At 45.9% G+C, this 21,567-nt stretch overlaps 1 protein-coding gene across 1 annotated transcript; it reads right to left on the bottom strand.

Moving 5' to 3' along the window:
• Nucleotides 1-372: 372 nt before the first annotated feature.
• KLHL42 (kelch like family member 42) lies at nt 373-20,729 on the bottom strand. Its single transcript, XM_082254886.1, has 4 exons — nt 20,602-20,729; nt 16,447-17,314; nt 9,565-9,758; nt 373-805 (listed from the first exon to the last, which is right to left on the bottom strand). The coding sequence occupies exons 2-4, from the start codon at nt 17,277-17,279 to the stop codon at nt 381-383; spliced, it is 1,452 nt and encodes a 483-aa protein (XP_082111012.1). The 5' UTR covers nt 17,280-17,314; nt 20,602-20,729; the 3' UTR covers nt 373-380.
• Between the last annotated feature and the right edge of the window lie 838 nt (nt 20,730-21,567).

Genomic DNA, 21,567 nt, shown 5'->3' with positions numbered 1-21,567 from the left:
GGAGTGACCTTAAAGTATGGTGTGTGGGACCTGCTTCCTAGACAGATTGTCATCTTTGAAGCAGCAAAACCTCCTGCTCAGCACTCCTGTTTCCCTCACTTCCAGGAAAATTCATCCTACTTCCTGTTCTATCTCCGGGACAGACAGGTAAAGATTTGTGCCCAGTGTAGACAGACAAGCATTTTAACACTTCTCCACAACACACAAAACAAGAAATTTAGACGCAAATAGTGTTTTGTAAGTCTTCTTTAAGAGTATGGTGTTCTTTGAAGTCGTGGTGTGATTTTACAAAGGAGATTTGTGAAAAACGTAACCAATTGCACCACATTGACAATGGTGCTTGTAGTGAAGGCTGGGTGGTGGAGCCTATGTTGTAATCTCTAGGAAAGGTATACGGAAAACAAGTGCATGTTGTGCCCCTCAGATGGGGCTCCGCGGACGTACTCACAGACCTCAGAGAACACACAGTACTTGAGGAACACACGGAGTTTGCCCAGCGTGCTGGGGTTGACATCACGGCTAAGAATGTAGATGCCATCATTGTGCAGGGTGCAGCAGATATTCAGCCCTGATTTAGAGGTGTTCACTTTGAGGAGGGTGAACTCCTTGGTCCGGGTGTCATATGAGTGTACGTTCAGCAAGTCCTCGCTCAGTCCGGACTGACCATCCCGTATGAATCCGCCCACCAAGTACAAAGTCTCCTCGATGGATACCATCTGCTGCTTCCGGACATGATGTCGCCAGATATCAAACTCCGACCATTGATCAGCCAAGGGGCAGTACCGCAACACCTTCAGGTTTCGTCCTGAATGAGAAAAGACAGAAAATTTTATGGCTTGGCATCAACCGCAGTCTAATATAACAATTAAAGGGTATGTAAATCCCTAACCATTAACTTCTCTTTCTTTCCTTAAATTTCGGACACAGTGGGTTACAGATCTGGGTACAGAGCCAAGGAAATTGGGGAGGAATTTTGTAGATCAAGAGAAGGAGTTATGGAAATGCAGAGGGAGTAGGAGATGATGAGAAGTCTGTGTTCTTTGTAATCATGAGAAATAAAGTAGGCAGGGCTGACACCAGGTGCTTAAGAATTGTGCTATCATGTCAAAGAGGAAGGTAGAAGCACACTACATTTCTGGCACATCAACAGTTACTTTGCTTACTTGCAGATCCTTTAACCACTTGCCTACTGGGCAGTTTCACCCCCTTCCTGCCTAGGTCAATTTTCAGCTTTCAGTGCTGTCACTTTGAATGACAATTGCGCGGTCATGCAACACTGTACCCAAATTACATTTTTATCACACAAATAGAGCTTTGCTTTGGTGGTATTTAATCACTGCTGGATTTTTTATTTTTTACTAAAAACAGACAAAGTTTTTCTTAGTTTCGGTCAGTAAATTTTGTAAATAAGTCATTTTTATCCTTCACTGATGTGCGCTGACATGGCAGGACTGATGGGCACTGTTAAGGTGGCACTAATATGCCACACTTATGGGCAATGATAGGTGGCACTGATGGACACTGATTGGGGGGCACTAATTGGTGTCACTGATGTGTACTCCTAGGGCTTTACTGTAATCAGGGCACTTATGACCAGTGCCCCAATTACCTGTCCTGGTCATCCCTTTGGGGAGATGCTTCTGATTGGCTCTCCTTGCCACACACTCTGACAGTGTGAGGCGAGGAGCACTGATAAATGGCATTTCTGCACTTATATGTGACTTGCTGTGATTGGATAGAGCCGATCACATGGGTAAAGAGCTGCGTCATTGGCTCTTTACCGAGATCGGGGCCGTATCGTGTCCTAGGAACACGGCGCGGCCATTCTGGGGTGCCGTCATAGGACGTCGCCCCAGAAGGAGAGCCACACCGCTCATTTGACGGTGGGCCGGCGGGAAGTGGTTAAAGGGAAAACACATGAGGAAATGTGTATGTACTGCAGAGATGTACTATTTTTTTTGTGTGCCTTAACATTCACTCATGTAAACCCCAACAAAGAACGTCTTTTACTTGCTCCATTTTGGTCTGTTAAATGTACCATTGAAAGCTTTTTGTTATATCTGTTTGATGCAAAAAAACAATGCACCACTTTTATCAGTTACATTGTTCCCAGCTCTCCCTTAGTACCTCTGTAGTTCTAATACACTGCTTGTTCTATTGCTGCTCCTCCAAAAATAGAGTACAGTGAGTGAGCATTACCCTAGGAAAAGAAGTGTGTTTTTGGCAGTATCACCAGGAGCTAAAAAAGAGGGGAAATGCCAAAGAAAAAACAAACACTAATGCAGCCACCACATCTAAAAGGTAAACTGCAATATAGGTTTTAATTTCTTATACTTAGATACATTATAGGTGCCCACAGGCAGGCAACCAAACTTTTTCATTGATCTTCCCTGATGATAGCCAACCAGCCACTAACAGGCAATAGCAAACTTCTGCAGCTGAGTAATTGCCAGTGAACTTCTGAAAGGACAGGATACTCGGAAATGCACATCTTTTGTTCACTGAATACAGTAGGTTTGGTTTGTAGTACTCACCTGTAATGCCCACAGCTTCTGGTTTTGGTCCCTGCCAGGGAGTAATCACAAGTCCATATTTGGACAATTGCATCACCCAGGAGACTCCTCTTTTGATAACAACAAATCAATGGACAAGTGATTCAGGGTGAGTAAGAGACCAGAGCAAATCGTGCCAGTGGCATGTTTTTTTTTTTCAGTGGGTCACAGTGCTTCGATGGAGGATGTGGTTGATGGTGGATGCGTATTGTGGGAATTTTTTTCTTTTGGGGGGGTTATTAAAGAAGCTGTCAAACTGTGTGTTTTTTTTTATTATTTACATTTTTCATGTACTCCCTACTCGTGTGGAGGGTATCTGGGGGGTCCTTTATCTTAAATGGGGCTTCTAGATAAAGATAGGCCTACAGACCCCCCCAACCACCTGGCCAGGGTTGTGGAAGTGGCCCTTGTCCTCAGTACCATGGGGACAAGGTGCTTTGCCAGATGGCTGCCCCTTGGCAAGGTTCCCTAATGTACCCACAATACAAAATCCCATGTTATAAGCATGTGGCCTGGTATGGATCAGGAGGGGGCCTGCATACTTACTTCTTCTCAATGCCATTTACTTTTTTGTGTGGGGTCCCCATTTACCATCTATAGCAAATCTTTGTCCAGGAAAAGGATATGGTGTAGAAGGGAACCCCCAGCCGATTTGTTTACAAAACAGAAGTAAATGGCCAAAGCTGTCATTTACCGGAAATTTAAACCACATTTTTATTCCTTTGTAAATGTTAGTATTGCTGCAATAGGTTGTATACATCATACAGATCCACCACTCAACAGGCAGGTTAAGGGCATCCTTAACACATGTTATGTAACCACTTCCCTACTGGGCACTTATATCCCCTTCCTGCCCAGGCCAAGTTTCCGTTTTCAATGCTCTCACACTTTGAATGACAATTGCATCACTGTACCCATATGACATTTTTAGAATTTTATTTTCACACAAATAGAGCTTTTTTTTTTTTGGTGGTATTTAATCACCACAGATTTTTTTTTTTTTAGCAAAATATAAAAAAAACTGAAAATCTTGAAAAAAAATAAAATAAAAATAAATAAAAGTTTGTAAAAGGTTATAACAAAATATGAAAAACAGGTAATTTGTTTCCTTCACTGATGTGCGCTAGTGAGGTGCCACTGATGGGCACTGATAGACTTTACTGATGGGTACTGATGAGGGGGGCACTGTTAGGTGACACCGATGATGAGGAACTCATAAGTGGGCACTGATTAGCACTGTGTGGGACCGATGTCCCTCTAACAGAAGCCGGTCAACAGCTTTCTTCTTTTCTTCACGCTGACAGTGTGAAGGAAAAAAAAAAAAGCAGATAACCAGCTTCTGTTTGACTTCCGTGATCAGCTGTCATTGGCTGATAGCTGTTCACGTGGTAAATGGCCCGCTGTTATTAGCCCTTTACCCCGCTCTGTGATCAGCCCAGTGCCAAGGACTCGATGATCACAGAGCCCGCCACCCGGGCACTCCAGGGGGTGCGCGGGCAGCAAGAGTATGGGAGAAGCAGGCATTTTAGGCCCATGTTGTAGGTAAAGGAATTTTGTATATTTGATGTGTCTTTTAAGCATTATTAAAATGCTGCACTCTACCAAAGGGAATGTTTAAAAAAAATATATTTATTTTGGTACATGTTCCCCAGGGCAGTATCCAGTCCCCATGCCATTTGTTTGACAATCCCTTAGCCTATTACGTTTTTTTAATAGTTGACGAACATGACTTATTGAGGTTTGGATTCAGCACCTAAATTTAGATAAAGGACCTGCCTCAAATTGAACCCAGGTAGATTCAGCTCATCCCCACTACCAGTGGCGGCCTGTCTATTTAGGGCGCAGGGGCACCGCCCCCCCCCCATCCATGCGTCCGGCCCCCTAATCTGCATGCACGCATGGAGTTCAATGGGAATTTTATTTTTTTTTTGCATCACCTGATTAGAGCCAGAGGCTCCAATAGGGCGATGCAAAGGGTGGACCCGGGGCGCAGAGCAGTGCGTCCGAGGCCACCCATTGTGTGACAATAGCGAAGGAAAATTTGCTATTGTCACACCGATCCTCCTCTTGGCCAATCAGGAAGCACATCCGATACGCGCTTCCTGATTGGCCGCAAGGCAAACTTCATGCCATTGGCCGAGGAGGAGGGGGGAGCGGAAGACTGGAGGAGACGCGCCGCCGGGACCGAGGAGAGAGAGACTGATCAGAAGCCGCCCGCTGTCGCTGCTGCTCCAGGTAAGTAAGGGGGCACGCACGCTGATCTCTGCATTGGGGACATGTATGCTGGTCAGTACATTGGAGGCACGCATGCTGATCTCTGCATTGGGGGCATGTATGCTGGTCAGTACATTGGGGGCACGCACGCTGACCTCTGCACTGGGGACACGCACGCTGATCTCTGCATTGGGGGCACGCACGCTGGTCAGTACATTGGGGGCACGCACGCTGATCTCTGCATTGGGGACATGTATGCTGGTCAGTACATTGGGGGCACGCACGCTGATCTCTGCATTAGGGGCATGTATGCTGGTCAGTACATTGGGGGCACGCACGCTGATCTCTGCATTGGGGACATTTATGCTGGTCAGTACATTGGGGGCACGCATGCCGATCTCTGCATTGGGGGCATGTATGCTGGTCAGTACATTGGGGGCACCCACGCTGATCTCTGCATTGGGGACACGCACGCTGATCTCTGCATTGGGGACACGCACGCTGATCTCTGCATTGGGGACATGTATGCTGGTCAGTACATTGGGGGCATGCACGCTGATCTCTGCATTGGGGACATGTATGCTGGTCAGTACATTGGGGGCACGCACGCTGATCTCTGCATTGGGGGCATGTATGCTGGTCACTACATTGGGGGCATGTATGCTGGTCACTACATTGAAGGGGGCATGTATGCTGGTCACTGCATTGAAGGGGGCATGTACACTGGTCACTGCATTGAAGGGGGCATGTACACTGGTCACTCTGCATTGAAAGGGGGCACGCTGGTCACTCTGCATTGAAAGGGGGCACGCTGGTCACTCTGCATTGAAAGGGGGAACACTATACCTTAATTACTGAAGGCCCCTTTCACACTTTTGTGACCTCAAAAGTCACGCAATTTTTTACAGCGTTTTTTGCTGCAAAGCAATGCCTATTAAATTTTTCTGTTTGCGCCCCCCCAAAAAAATTTTGAGCACCAGCCGCCACTGCCCACTACACAGAAACGACAGCTACAGAGATCTGTGAGGGCATGTTTTAAAGTGAATTTGTTAATCGTTTGGAATATGTAAACACTTGATTGTACATAGTCTGGCCACAGATTAATTCCAAGCTAATTTTTTCTTTTTAAATGTGGACCTGAAGGGCAAAAAAAGCTCAGATTGCAACTTACACCAAAAATTTAAAGATGTTCCCTGCAGTACAACTTCTTCACAACAGGATGTCCCCAGTCTTCCAGGCTGAATGATCCCCAGCAGGTCTTTAGTATGCAACTCAGAGTGTAAGTGTATGGGAGGATTTGTTTCATCCCTGTGTATCACTTGAGGCCAGTTACTTCATTGAGTATATATAAGGGTTTACAACCACTTATATATACTGCAGTACCTCTTCCTCGCCACAAGATGCCCTCGGTCTTCCAAGTTGAATGATACCAAGCATCATTTAAAAGCTAGGTTCACCAAACGCATACGGTTTTGCAGGGGAAAAAAAATGTGCATTTTTTTATTTGTTTATTTATTTTTTTTACAGGAAGCGGCAAAGCATTGCAACCATGATCGATGCCCTGCACTCACAGTGTATAGATGTAGAGAGTAGTGCTTATGTTATAATGGCAGTACATCTCTCTGTTATCCAGGACTGCGGACCACGTGAAAATGACCAAAAAGAGAACCTAGCACATCACATGACTGGCTAGAAGAAAAAAGGTATAAAAAAAAAAACATAGAGTTTGAAGGGGGAAGAGGGAGCAAGGAATCCTGGTTGGGGGCTTTAAAACAGACCCAGCATTAAAAGAGAAGTATTGGGTTTGAAAATAAAAAAAAAAAAACCTACATACTCACCTAGGTGGATGTAGCATTGATCTGATGGTGCCTCTGCCCCTACCACCTCTAATACCAAAAACCGAGCGATCAAACACCGCTGATCGCTCAGTTCTGGCTCTTCAGTGAGCAGAGAGTTGGTGACTGTCAGTCAGTCTGCTCTGACCCTCCAGTGCTCACTGGAGCGCTGGGCTGTGGAGGAGGCAGGAGCAGATGGCTTAGGCTCTTAGCGGCATGCTGAGAGGCTGAGCCAGCTGTCAGTCTGGCATCTGGGTGGATCTCTCCAGAGTCTTGATTGGCTTGATGACTTCAACCAACAGTAGGCTTTAGCCCACTGTCAGCTGAATAAAGTTCACAGGAGTGCAGACTGAAGTGCACTCCTATGACCTAAAGGAGAGGTAGGGCAAAAAGAACGTTGGCCCTATTTCTCTTTCAAATACAGTGCTGTGCAAAAGTTTCAGGCAGATGTGAAGAATTCAAATCAATGTTTGGCATGACTACCCTTTGGCTTAAAAATCAGCCTCAATTCTTACACTTGTACAAAGTCAGGGATTTCTTAGGATTAAAGTCAGGTGTATGATTAACCAATTATACCAAGCAGGTGCTAATGATCATCAATTCTATATGTAGGCTAAAACACAGTCAGAAACAGAAACAGCAGTATAGGAGGCTTCAAACTGGGTGAGGAACAGCCAAACTCTGCTATGAAGGTAAGGTGTGGAAGACAGTTTTATGTCACAGGACATACACAATGGCAAGACTGAGCACAGCAACAAGACACAAGGTAGTTATACTGCATCCGCAGGTTCTATCCCAGGCAAAGATTTCAGAGTAGACTGGGGTTCCAAAATGTGCTGTTCAAGCTTATTTGAAGAAGCACAAAGAAACGGGTAATGTTGAGGACCATAGACGCAATGCTCAGCCAAGGAAACAATGCAGCAGATGAAAGACACATCATGCTTACTTCCCTTCAATATATGACGATTTCCAGCAGTGCCATCAGCACAGAACCAGTGGGACCCAGGTATATCCATCTATTGTCCAGAGAAGCCTGGCCACAAGTGGTCTCCATGGAAGAATTGGGGGCAAAAAGCCATACCTCTGATGTGAAGACAACGCTAAGCGACTCAACTAAGCACCAAAACAAAGGAACTGGGATGCAGAAATGGCAGCTGGTGCTCTGGAATGGGGAGTCAAAATCTGAAAAATATTTGGCTGTAGCAGGAGGCAGTTTGTTCTCTGAAGGGCTGGAGAGCCGTACAATAATGAGTGTCTGCAGCCAACAGTAAAGCATGGTCGAGGTTCCTTGCATGTTTGAGGCTGCATTTCTGCAGATAGAGTTGGAGATTTGGTGTCCTCAATGCTGAGAAATACAGACGGATATGTATCCATCATGCCTTACCACCAGGCAGGCTTATGATTGGCCCCAAATTTATCAGCAGAACAACCACCCCAAACATACAGCCAATGTCATTATCTTTAGTGTAAACAAGAACAAGGAGTCCTGAAAGTGATGGTTTGGCCCCCACTTAGCCCTGATCCCAACATCATGTAGTCTGTCTGTGATTACATGAAAAGACCGAAGGATTGGAGGCAGCCTACTTCCAGAGAAGATCTGTGGTTAGTTCTCCAAGATGTTTGAAACAACCTATCTGCCGAGTTCCTTTAAAAACTGTGTGCAAGTGTACCTAGAAAAACGGATTCTGTTTTGAAGGCAAAGGGTGGTCACACCAAATATTGATTTGTATTGGATTTCTCTTCTGTTCATTTACTTTCCATTTTGTTGATTGATAAAAATAAACAAATACTTCTATTTCTGAAAGCATTCTTAAAGCGGAGTTCCACCCTAAAATGATACTTACCTCCATCTTCTTGTTCCGGGTCACCTGAAAAACAAATGGATAATCGCAATTTTTTATTTTTTTTTTTGCTTACCTGGTTTAGAAGCAAATATACTTACCCTACTTCCTCCCCTCGGCGGCCACGGCGATTTGTCACTTCCTGGCTTGCAATGATTCCTGGGAGCTGAACGTCATCGCTCCCAGGAATCAATGCGCCTGCACCGGCCCCGACGTCAGTTCCGGTGCAGGCACCGACATACCTTGCTAAACAGCTTCTGGGCATGCCCAGAAGCTGTGCAGGGATGACGCTGCGGCACCGGAAGTGACGGCGGGGCCGGTGCAGTGCATCGTGGGACCGAAGAAGACGGAAGAGGACACAGAAGAGGATCGCGCTGGCTTCAAGCTGCCCACACCTGAGATGGCAGCGCTGGACAATACATTTTCAAGGTAAGTATTTCTTCTAAAAGGTAAGTGCAACCCGGGACAGATCAGAGGCTATCCATGGTGGAATGTACTAGCCCTGACTGTCCCGGGGTATTTTTATTTAAAAAAAAAAAAAAAACTTTCACAGGGTGGAACTCCGCTTTAATTTACAGCATTTTTCATACCTGTCTAAAACTTTTGCACAGTAACATACATTCTTTGCAGCATGCTCAGTAATAAAGAAAGTGTAACACTTCCAGGTATTTATTACCTCTGGCAGAGATCACAGCACTCCCCCTTATAACGCTTCCACCTGCTTTTTTCTCCAGAAGGACAGTGCTATCTTTGTTTAGGCATCACCCAGGGTCACCAATTACTTCCTGGACTGAGGTGCTGACGCAATCATATAAATCCTAATGTAAGTGGAGTTCTTGGCTGTGTTCACAAATGTCTGACACAGATCAGCCCCCTGCTGCAGCCTCTCTGGTAAACAAAATTACAATGTACAGTCTGATCACTGGAGGCGAGGAGACTGTCTGCAAGAGACACAAGACATCATCTTAGCCAAGGCAAACTCCCCAAACCAGAAATCAAAAGACAGTCGTTTCGGGATACAAGATTGCGCTTTTCTGAAAACATCTACTGTTGCTGTATAATGTGACATGTCAGGAATTTATTCATGCTCAAAGGTCTACTTTAATAAAAAAGCTGACTAACCTCGCGGAGTGTATCCACCAACTACATAGATCTTCCCCAGGCTTTCACAGGCTGAGAACTCCACCAGGGTGTCTGGAAGGGGGGCTACCAAGTTCCACGTGTTCTGAGCTGGATTGAAGGACTCCATGGTCTGTAAGGACTGGCCTCCGACAGCGTAGAGGGACCCGCTAACTGCGAGGAGCCGGAAATTATACCTGAAGTGATAAATGGGTGGAAAATGGTGTTATGGTGAAATGTGAAATCAGAACTGTAGACAACTAATTAAACAAAAACGCCATTTCCTCCACTTACAGCTGAAACCCAGCCTTGCCTTTAGTCTAATACAGTTGGTACAGGCTCCTCTCCTGTACTGAAAGTCCTTACTCTGATACTGTAAACTTTGCATAATGTGCATTAAAAGTGGGAGCAAGTCAAACAAAGCTCACTTTACGCCCTGGCTGTGGGAGAGAACATCCAGCATCATCTAGCTCTTTGCTCCCCAGCCTGACTGTCCCTGGCCCACCCCTCTTATTCATTGGATTTCAGTTCCTTTAATCATGGAGGCTCAGCGTCACATGTGGTGTTACCTAGGGTGGTCTGTATGCAAATAAAGCCTGCCTAGGAATGCCTACTCCTCCAGACTGGCATCCACCCATCAAGGAATTTTAATAGATGTCAACTCCAGCTAATTGCTTGCATTTAGGCTGAAGACTTAAGCTGGATACACATTATGCAATTCTCTTTAAATTTTTTTCCTTTAAAATTTACCAAACCATATAATATGTGGTCAAACCTAAACACGTTCAATTTGTATGCAATCGGGCAGGCCCTTGTATTATATAGCTGAAGGTAAATCTAAAAAAATTGAACAAAAGTTGTATAGTGTGTATCCAGCTTTAGGCTGGGCTCACATATATGCATCTGAACTTTGCAGTCCGGAGTCCAATGAGTTTCTGTTCACCGGTTCAGGTGCAAATTTTTCCCTGAATTCACACAAAAACCGCACCGTGGCCACCCCGGACATGTGTGAACCCGCTCCATTGAAAGCCGGTCACAGTCACATGTTATGCGAATTGGATGCGGTTAAAAGCGCATCCAATTTGAATATATGTGAACCCAGCCTTAAAGTGGTTCTAAAGGCTGAAGTTTTTTTTTTTACCCTAAGGCCCCTTTCACACTTGCGGACCGTTCAGATCCGCTTGTCAGTTTTTCAGGTGGATCTGAACGGATGCCCCATGCATCTCTATGGGGCATCGGATGTCAGCGGAGACATGTCCGCTGACATCCAATCCATCAAATCAGGATAGATGGAAACCCTATTTTCCATCCCTCTGGCAGATGGGATCGGAGGAGAATGAACAGGCGGTCCGTTCTCATCCGATTCCGCCATAGAGGACAGCATGGACCTGACAGCTCTGTATTGGCACACAGAGCGGAGACACAGCTGCCATCCACCTGCTCAGCGGGGGAATCGGCGGATCGATCCCCCGCTGATCAAAACGGAGTCTACCGGCGGAGAGGTAAGTGTGAAAGGGGCCGGCAGCATTCACTGGATTAAGGTAAACAACCTGATTGCAGCTCCCCCCAGCCCCCCATTATCCTTATCTGAGCCCAATCTCTATCCAGCAATGTGCACAAGAGCAGAGGCTCTCTTTCACCTCATAGGCTCAGAGACAGCTACTGTCAATCACAGCCAGGGAGGAGGGAAGGGGGGGGGGGTCGAGCTGCTCTCTGTGTGTTTATGGACACACAGATCCAGCTCAGGAGGGAGCCTACATGAGTGCCCCCATAGCAAGTGGCTTGCCATCATGGGCACTCAGCAGGTGGGGGTGAGAGCCGGGAGTGTCAGTGGGGGAAGCAAGAAGAGCAAGAAGAGGAGGATAAGGGCTGCAAAACCATAACACAGAGCAGGTAAGTAGAACATGTTTCTTGTAAAAAAAAAAAAAAAAAAAAAGGGGAGGTTCACTATCACTTTCTTGCTCTATTAACACCAATGCGTTTTTTTATGCTTTTTGCAGAAACGCAGGCCATTATTTTTAACATGGGTTCCTATGGAACACATTAACTTTAATGCATTTTTGTGTCATTTTTTTGAAAGCGTCAGGGACTTTTAAAATGAAAAACGCTGCTTTTTTTGGTTCAATAGACTTCAAGGGAGAAGCTGCAGAAAAGCATGTAGTGCGTTTTTACCATGATTTTCCCGCATTTTCAGTTTTTAAAGCTGCCAACAACAAATTCGGCTAAAAAAAAAAAAAAAAAATGTACAGCAAAATAGAGGTAAAATCTCAGTTTAAAAAAATAAACGCAAAGAGCTCTGCAGAAACGCTTAAAAGCAACATGCATAGGTGTAAATGGAGCTTCAGAGGGGTACTAAGGGCTCTTTCACACGGTCCACCTCCATAGGCGAATCCGTGCTGCTCAGCGGGGATCGATCCACCAATCCCCGCTGAGCCGGCGGATGACAGCTCCGTCTCCGCTTGCAGTGCGGAGAGGGAGGTGTCAGAGCCCCGCTGCTCTCTATGGGGAATCGGATGAGAGCGGACCGCCTGTTCGCTCTCATCCGATCCGATCCCTGAACGCATGGAAAAATAGGGTTTCCATCCGTTCAGATTTCACGGACAGGATCGGATGCGGATGGCAGCGGGTGTCAGCGGAGGTGTCTCCGCTGACATCCGCTGCCCCGTAGAGCTGCATGGAGGATACGATCAGATCCGCCTAAAAAACTGACAGGCGGATCTGATCGGATCGCCCGTGTGAAAGAGCCCTAAGGCAGGGTGTTATGTTTTCAGGAAACTATGTATAGCACCACCAGCCATTATCTGCCTGCATTGCATAGAAAAGCACACAGACCGAGTTATGATGTCACTGGGTCTAAAGTAAAAAGGTATGGAATGAAAATAGAAAGGTTGGATTTAAACATTTTATTATCATGTTGAGGGGGGGGAGCACAATAGAAGCCGATTAAACTTCAGGTTTTCAAACTCATGAAATGTATTTTTGATGTATCCCTATGGAGGGTGAAGCAGCTTCTTAAAGGCAGCACTGCGCAGAGTGTCACAGTACACAGGCATCACATTTGTGACACCCAGCAAAATAAAAATAGATTTTTCATTCCCCGTGCTTTATTCCTATATTGTAAAAAAATTGGAAAATACATGGGAACGGATGTAGAATGAATGAACTATGTTGTGTAAGCCAAAAAAGTAAAAAGCTGCATTATTTCCCACAAAATGAGATTTAAAGCCCTGATTTGGATTTGGCAAGAACAAACCAGAGTCACTGTCAACTACTAGATAGTTTTCTTTACAGGAGTCCCTGGACAGCCTTGTATGGGCATGAGGAATTATCCCAAGGAAGCCCCGGGACAGAAATGTTTGGAACACTCCCATCCTCCAGACACCACCTCTTTAAGGGGGGGGGGGGGGAGAGATCCTTTAAGTTTCCATCATCCCTAAAGAGCACCAAATAAGGTGAGCAGGACAGATACAGAAACACTTCCTATCTGTACAGGAGCCGGGGACCACTGTTTAACCCCTTCACTCCCACAGCTCCAATACAGCCATGAATGGATTCAATTTGAAGGTGGCTACAGCTAAATGGAAAATGTTAGCAAAGTAACTTTAAAGCTTAATTTCAGGCAGATATAAGAGCCGGTTCACATATATGCGATGACAGACATCACATGTGATTCGCAGCACACTGCTCTGCAAATCAAATGCATGAAAAACCGTGCAATGCGAATTCAGCCATACAGATTGTAGGGCTAAATTTGCTTTGCATTCGGACACTTTTTGGGTCTACACCAGAATCGGATCGCATGGGTGTTCACACCCATGCGATCCAATTCATGTCCGAACTGACAGTTTGCACTGCGATTTGCGAACTGATCTGGGGGTGTCGTTACCTTGTATTGACACCCCCAGCGATTCGCATATGGCCGTGTGAACTGCCTGCAAGTTGAATGCGATGCGGGAACCCTCAGTGTATTGGCATGGGGTTTCCGCATCGCATATGTGTGAACCAGGACGTAAAGACACAAATTAATGCAGCTCTGTAATCATTAAAACTGAACTCTGGGAAAAATAAAATAAAAGTCCTCCCTTGCAGTGGGATCCCGTCTGCAATACAAAAGGTAACAGCTCTTTTATGCTCAGGTAAGACAGATTTTACTGACCTGATTCTCTGCTTCCGCAGGCTCCTTCATGATGCCAGACTGTTCCCTGCCTTTCTCCCCTGCACTCTTGCAGTCAGATGCCCATGACATCATCAAAACCAATGCAGGGACCATAGCCCTGCAATTGGACGTGGGGACACCAATGGACAGTCTACTGCCAAAATGTAGGGGAGCGATGCTTGCTGAGGGAGTGGAGGATCAGGCGGGGAGAGGAAGAAGCAGTACAAAGAAACCATAACTTGTGCTACAGTACTTAGAGAGGAGTCCATCAGTCTCCCGCTTCTCCTTTCATTCTCCACTCACAGGCTGGGGGAGGAACAAGACCTGTAAGCATTACTGAACTGCAGCAAAGAAAAATCAGGTCTCCTCCCCTGCCAGACAGAGCTGTACTGTGTGTTGGAGCTGTGTAAATCTCATTGCTGAAAGGACAGCTATAGTGACACCACTCTGATTTGGCCAGTGAGGAATCAGTGGTGTAGGAGCAGGTAAGTATTCTGGCTGTTTTCTTAGTCAATTGCCACCATCACCAGAATCCCTGTTCTGACATGAGACTAATGGAGAAAAGTCTTCCAAGTAGGTGGTTCTGCATTATAGCCTACAAACAGCAAGCCCCTAAAATGGCGCTCAGCCAAGGCCATTTGGGGCATTCAACCACTTGCCGACCGCCGCAAGTACAAATACTGCGGCAGTCAGCCCCTCACAGACAAAGTGACGTACCAGTACGTCACTAGCCTGTGAGGCTCTGGGGAGCGAGCGCGCGCCGCCGGAGGCGCGCTCCCACGCGGTCACGGACCCCCCCGCGCGTGTGAGCGGCGGACCCGATGTCCGCCGCTCACTCACGATCATCCGTGACAGCGGGAGAAAGGCAGGCGGCTAGTTTAAACAAGCCGCCTGTCATTCTCCCCTGTGTAGGAACAATGATAATACGGTTCTACTATGTAGGACCGTTGTTCATTGTTCCTACATCTCAAGCCACAGCCAATCACAGTTATAATCACGCCCCTAGGGACACACACAGCCCCTCCCTCTCAAATAAAGTTAACCCCTTCACTACCAGTGTCATTTTGCAGTAACAGTGCATATGTATAGCACTGATTACTGCAGTAATGTCACTGGTAACCCCAAAAGTGTCAAAAATGTCAGTCAAGGGTCCGATCTGTCCGCCCCAATGTCGCAATCCCGCAAAAAAAGAAAAGAAAAAAAAAAAAAAAAATCGCAGATCGCCGCCATTACGTGTTAAAAAGAAAAACAACAAAAATGACAAAAATCTTTCCCTTTGTTAGTAAACGCGATAACTTTTGCGCAAACCAATCAAAATACGCTTTTTGCGATTTTTTTTTACCATACCAAACGTATGTAGCTTAAAACAAATTGGCCGAAAATGTTAAAAAATTTAGATTTTTACATTTTTTTTTTGGGAATTGTGGGAAAAATGTGAAAAATATTGTTATTTTTGCAAAATTGACGCTCTTTTTTTGTTTATAGCGCATGATCAAAAAAAAAAAAAAAAAAAAAAAGAATCGCACAGGTGATCAAATACCACCAAAAGAAAGCTCTGTTTTTGGGAAAAAAAGGACGTCAAATTCGTTTAGGTACAGCGTCGCATGACCGCGCAATTGTCCGTTAAATTCACGCAGTGCCGAATAGCAAAATACCCCCTGGTCAGGAAGGGGGTAAAATCTTCCGGGGCTTAAGTGGTTAAGATTGCTCTGGAGGCCAATTATTCCTAAGTTACTCTGAAGTATAATTATTCGTTAAAGCAGCCCAGTGATGAATTGTTTTTCTTCTTTTTTTTTTTTTTTTTTTTGGAGCCATTAAAAAAAAAAAAATTGCTTGATTCCCCCATTATAACACAGTCAGTGTTGATGGGGGGGGAATGCCTCCAGGGATATTGTGTTCTACCAGCGGGGAGATAGATGTGGGGAGCCTTCCCTCCCAGCAGAACACAATAATTACTGCTAGCAGCTAGTTGCCAGCTGTAATCGCATTTAAAAAAATCCAACAGGCTGGTTGTACCCAAGTCAACTGATGGATCGACTTGGTTACAATCAGCCTGCCCAGAGATGGATCGAATCTCAGGTGGTCCCTGCTGAACCAGACAAATTTCGATCTATGTATGAGTCAGCTTAGGTCCTTCTACATTCCTCACCTGTAGATATGTGCCAGTTGTGTGAATGATCTACTTAGATCTCCCCACTGATGTTTCCAGCTCTGCCATTCTATGGTCAATACAAAGCGAATTGAGAATGATTCACTGTTTCTGATACAGTCTCTAACAGAATGTAAATAGAAGATCCAGCAGCAAGTGACAAGATCTTGTTCACAGAATGCCATAGGAACTTAGGCTGGCTATACATGGATGGATCGTTTTTTTTTTTTGATCAGCCAGTAAATTCTGCTGGTATGCTACTGTATTCTAAAAGTGGGGACTCCTCTGCTGTCAGAATACACTGATCAGCATTGCAGCCGACTGCCTGCAGGTGTCATCGACTTCTCTCAAGTGGGAACAGCCCCAGATGGATCGAAATTTGTCAGGTCCCTGCTGAACTGGTGGATTTCAAAACTATCTATCTATGGGCAGCTTTAGATGCACATTTTTTCCACCAATTTCCCGTGAAGAAATTAGTGGGGGATTACAGCCCGCAACACCCACCGAAAGTTGAAATGCCCGATTTGGGGAAAATGTATTCTTTTGGGAATTTGGAGGGGGGGGGGGGGGGGCGGTGTACCTTTTCTGGTTCATGGCAGGTTCTTCACTCCAGAATCCAGTGCTGGGGTTATAGGAGTGGACAGCGCTCACCTCCTGTCCATTCTCACGAGTCCCTCCGGCCACAAAAAGATAGTTGTTGAGTGAGGTTGCCCCATAGCCCTGCACCCGTAGCATGCTCTGTGGAACGTCACTGGGCATGACCTGCCAGCCTCCTCCAAGCTCCAGGTATCGCAGGAGCACCCAAGAATCACCGCTTTGCTGTGACAAAAGCAGCAGTGATGGCACACCTCGCAGGCGCTCCTGGAGGACTCGCTCTTGGAGAGATTCGGGGCTCTCCTGAAAGTCTGCTCTCTGCAGCATACAGTGGTAGTGAGCGGCCATGTAACTGAGGCAGGCCGCGGCCAGATCCCACTGGCCATGGAGCTGCGAAACATCCAATAGGTCCAGGCAAGTGTCCGGTGACAATGAGGACTGCAAAAGAGACAACAGTCCCTGGACTTGCAAGTAACAGGCAGCTTCCACCAATGCCTGCAGCGGGCCTTGTGACAAGGCCTCCTGGACAAAACTTGGCTCATCTTGGTCTGATAAATGTTCACTGGTGAGTGCCTTGAGTCCACACTTCACTTCTTCTGCAGGGCTGCATGCCTGCACTGGTCCCCCTGTGATGTGACGCAGGACGCCCTCAAGGCCTTCATGGGTAAGTCCATGCAAAGTCACCACCTCACCGGTACTCTCCCTCATCCCTGAGCGGAAAAGAGCTTGGAAGAAGCCACTTTGAGCCACCAGCTGGTCGCGGGGAACAAGGTAACATCTGGATCCCAGGAGGATCTGCACCGTTTCCACTGAGGACATTCCACCCACCTTTTCTTGTGGAGGACATCACACACCTGCTCCAAAACAACAAAAAAAAAGTCAGTTCAAGTTCGAATGCTTGGTCAATCAAAAATCATATTTTATCGTTTGGAGACTCTACTGGCGAGATCTCTGTGCCAAGCTCATTATCTGCCCACCTGCACTACCTGTTGAGAGGCTCCCACCATCCCTACCCTAAGTTACCAGTCTACTCACCTGATGTGCCTATTATTAGGGGTTTTCATCATCCCTGCACTGAGTTTTCAGCTCTGCACACCTGCTGTGCCTATTATTAGGGGTTTTCATCATCCCTGCACTGAGTTTCCAGCTATGCACACCTGCTGTTGCCATTATACAGGGTGCTTAATTTTTTGATTTATTGATAAGTATTGAGAATGTAACAGAGGGAGCTGGGTGAGACAAAGGTGGACAGGAACAGAGCTGGAAATTATACCAGGGAAATCACACCGTTTAACATTGGTAGACTGATCGAGTCCGCCGATTGGACCCTTGAGTCATCTCTATGGAGCGGCGGATGTCAATGGACATGTGTTTACAACCGCCTACTTCCGAACCGATCCGCTAAAAACAGGCAGATGGGGATCGAAGGGCAGTGGGATGTAAACGGACAGGCTGTCCTTTTACATCCAACTGTCTATAGTTGAGAACAGGCTATGTCTGTGTCCACTGTGCATAAGCGAAGCCACCCGCCTGCTCGGGGGGGGGGGGGGAGGGAAATCAGCGGACATGTTCTCTGCTGAGCAGACAGACTCCAACAGAGCCGGCCCCGTGTGTAAAGGGGCCTTAGAGTATCTAAGACACCAGGGGCTGAGTCAGCCCACAAGGCTCCATGTATAACTAAAATATTATTTGTGGGTTGATGCCCCTTTTAAACTGTTACTACTTTTCAGCTACTACCCATCATAAGATTAAGGCAGCCCAAAGATAAATCTTTTATTTTTTGCTCATCCAGCGGGTTGAACGAAAGAAAAAAAAAAAAAAGACTTAATTTTCCAATCTACACGTCCAAGGTGGATGGGAGAATCATCCCCGCTGCAACATTGCATTCTAACAGCAGGAAGACCTCCCCACCATCAGAAAACACTGATCAGCGCTGCTGGCTATGGCCGATGGTGCTGATCGAGCAGGTAAAATCCGAAGGGGTGGTTCTACCGGTCGACTTCTGTACAATCTCTCTGCCCATGCATGGATTGAAATTTCGCCAGGCTCTGCTGAACCAGCTGAATTTTTATTAATGCATGGCCGGCTTAAAGTGGAGTTCCACCCAAAAGCGGAATCTCCGTTTATCTGCTTCCTCCCCTCCTCTGATGCCACATTTGGCACCTTTCAGGGGGGAGGGGATACCTGTTTTTGACCAGTACCCGTCTCCACTTCTGTGAGACTCTGCCGCAGCAAAATCCCTCAGAAGTTCAGCCTTCTTCCCCCCGCCGCAGGGCCAGTTAGAAAGTGCAGCACGCTTCACGCGTGTGCAGTTGGGAACCGGCTGTGAAGCCAAAAGGCTTCACTGCTGGTTTCCTTTACCACGAATGGCGGTGGCAGCACCCAAGAGCCGATCCGAATATCGGCTGGGGTATTGACATAGCAGGATCCCTGGACGGGTAAGTGTCCTAATATTAAAAGCAGTTACAGCATTTTTTGTGTGGGGGGGGGGGGGGGCGGAACTCCACTTTAAGTTACTGATCCATCAAGGCTAACGTCTTTCCCATAATCACCCATTTTACTGTGTTGCTGTGACATCATCGTCCAGCATAATGATAAATCTACTCCCATAGCTACCAACTGCCTCTCTTTTGGAACCATATCCCTCCTTCATTATCAGTTGTCCCTCTTTTTGGACGGACCACTATACAAGATGTACCAAAAGTGTTATTCTTCACTAAACTGTTCATCCAGCCTCTAAATTATTTAATTTATTATTTTGAAAAGTCAGTAAAAAGACAAGTGGTCCTGAAATAATCAACTTGTGGGGTTAGGCAATAAATTCTTTGCATAGTAAATCTTTATGATAAAAAAAAACTGGGGGCATGGCAGGGGGGTGTCCTTTGCCTAAGAGCCGGTTCACACTGGGGCGACTTGCCAGACGACTTAGTCGCCTGACAAGTCGCACTCCTTTCAGTGCAATGGAACCGTTCTAATCAGAGCGACTCAAGTCGCTCCGACTTAGAAAAATGTTCCTGCACTATTTGGGGGCGACTTTGGAGTGGCTTGCATTGACTTCTATTAAAGAAGTTGTTTGCAAGCCATGCTGATGTCGCGCTGCAGGGGGCGGCTTCAGAGTCGGACGGCTCTAAATACTTAAAACTGGAGAGTGCAAAATCTGGTGCAGCTGTGCATGGTAGCCAATCAGCTTTTATTGTCAAAGTTAGAAGCTGACTGGGTGCCATGCACAGCTGCATCAGATTCTGGGTGCTCCAGTTTTAGTAAATCTCCCCCATTGTGACCTCTTTCCCCATCCTGGAAAATTGGGAGACATGCTGCTCCATCATAGGAGTACTTACTTTTTTCATTCTTCCAAAAATACTTTTTTTTTTTTTTTTTGCACGCAAGGAACTGGTAGCCACCTAGCAATACTGTAAGTTGATTAACCTGCTAGCATTTCCCACAATGCATTGCTAATAGAAGCATCGAGCAGGTGCTTGTTGGTCCATCTATTGTTCTATTGGTTACTGCTTAGTGAGCGTTTACAGATTGAAGACAGCATTACAATCAGTGCTAACTGATCCGAAAATAATTTTAACTCAGTCACTCCCAGCTGTGAGTTACACCCTGAGCAGCTGAAGCTTGAAAGACCAGAAAATCTCAAAACAAAAATTCTAATTTATAATCTTATAATAACATATTGTTCACCTGTGTGAACCTAGGCATCAGTGCACATGCCTGCCCATTTAATAATAATGTGTTATTATTATTACTATATAACTTCCTTTTATATTGTGTTTGCTGCTATTTTTGGCTTTGTTGTGACAGTTCACAATATTCATTGTAAAATCCATACAGGTATTTAACTGCAATGCTGCCCCTACAATCCCTGAAGGTTCACATATTTAGCTGTAAATGGTTTTATAAAGGGGAAGACTCCGTGGACCACTGGGTCTGTTTCTGCCAACACACTGTTATGTAAAAGCTCAGAACCAACCCCCTATATGGTTGTTGGATCTTGTGATGCCTTCCTATATCTTGCTTCTGTTTTGGTAACATCTATCAATTGCACCATCAGATAATTTATAACAAGCACAAGGTCTGCTGGAACTTGTAGTTCCTCTGCAGCAGAAAAGACAGAAATGAAGATGACAGTACATACCCTCTCTGTACAATGTATACACAAAGGCCTCCTTATTCTCGATTCATCTGTGCAGAGAAAATAGCAGCAATTCACTTCCTGAACACTGCAGCTAGTGCAGAGCCAACCCACTGTCTCCACCCCATAACTGACAGCCAGCGAAAGCCAAACCCACTGTCTCCACCCCATAACTGACAGCCAGCGAAAGCCCAACCCACTTTCTCTACCCCATAACTGACATCCAACCCACTGCCTCCAACCCACAGCGACATTCAACCCCCTGACTCCACCCCATAACTGACAGCAAACTGAAAGCCCAGCCCACTGCCTCCACCCCATAACTGACACCCAGCTGTAAGCCCGGCCCACTGCCTCCACCCCATACTGACATCCAACCCACTGCATTCCACCCAACTCTGACAACGGACTGAGAGCCCCCTCCCCTCTGGGGGAGACCACACTGATACACAATAACACTGATCTTCTGAAAACACCATACAACACACACTGAGACACAAAGGAGGTGATTTACTCAAATTGGAGAGTGTAACATCTGGTGCGTGTTAGCCAATCAGCTTCAAAATCCAGCCTGTTCAATTAGCTTTGACAAAATAAAACCTGGAAGGTGATTGGTTCTTATGCACAGCTGCACCATGTTTTGCTCTCTCCAGTTTTAGTAAATCAACCTCAATAACACTCTTCTATATACACACCATACAACACACACCGATATAACACTCCTCTGTATACACCGCACAACACACATGGATACAACACTCCTCTGTATACACCGCACAACACACATGGATATAACACTCCTCTGTATACACCGTACAACACACATGGATATAACACTCCTCTATATACACTGTACAACACACACGGATATAACACTCTTCTATATACACCGTACAACACACACCGATATAACACTCCTCTGTATACACCGCACAACACACATGGATATAACACTCCTCTGTATACACC

Source organism: Pelophylax lessonae, assembly GCF_965119305.1.
Source record: "Pelophylax lessonae genome assembly, chromosome: 4".
In the NCBI taxonomy this organism is placed as follows: domain Eukaryota; kingdom Metazoa; phylum Chordata; class Amphibia; order Anura; family Ranidae; genus Pelophylax; species Pelophylax lessonae.
The sequence above is the reverse complement of the archived record's forward strand: the minus strand, read 5'-3'. Positions and strand labels throughout refer to the sequence as shown.

Bases quoted from the DNA above. Each gene is read 5' to 3' on its own strand.
- KLHL42 (XM_082254886.1), bottom strand. From the start codon at position 17,279: ATGTCCTCAGTGGAAACGGTGCAGATCCTCCTGGGATCCAGATGTTAC. The intron at 9,759-16,446 runs GTACACCGCCCC...TTATCACTTCAG, and splicing joins CCTGCCATGAACCAGAAAAG to GTATAATTTCCGGCTCCTCG. The intron at 806-9,564 runs GTTAGTCAGCTT...TTTCTCATTCAG, and splicing joins TGGTGGATACACTCCGCGAG to GACGAAACCTGAAGGTGTTG.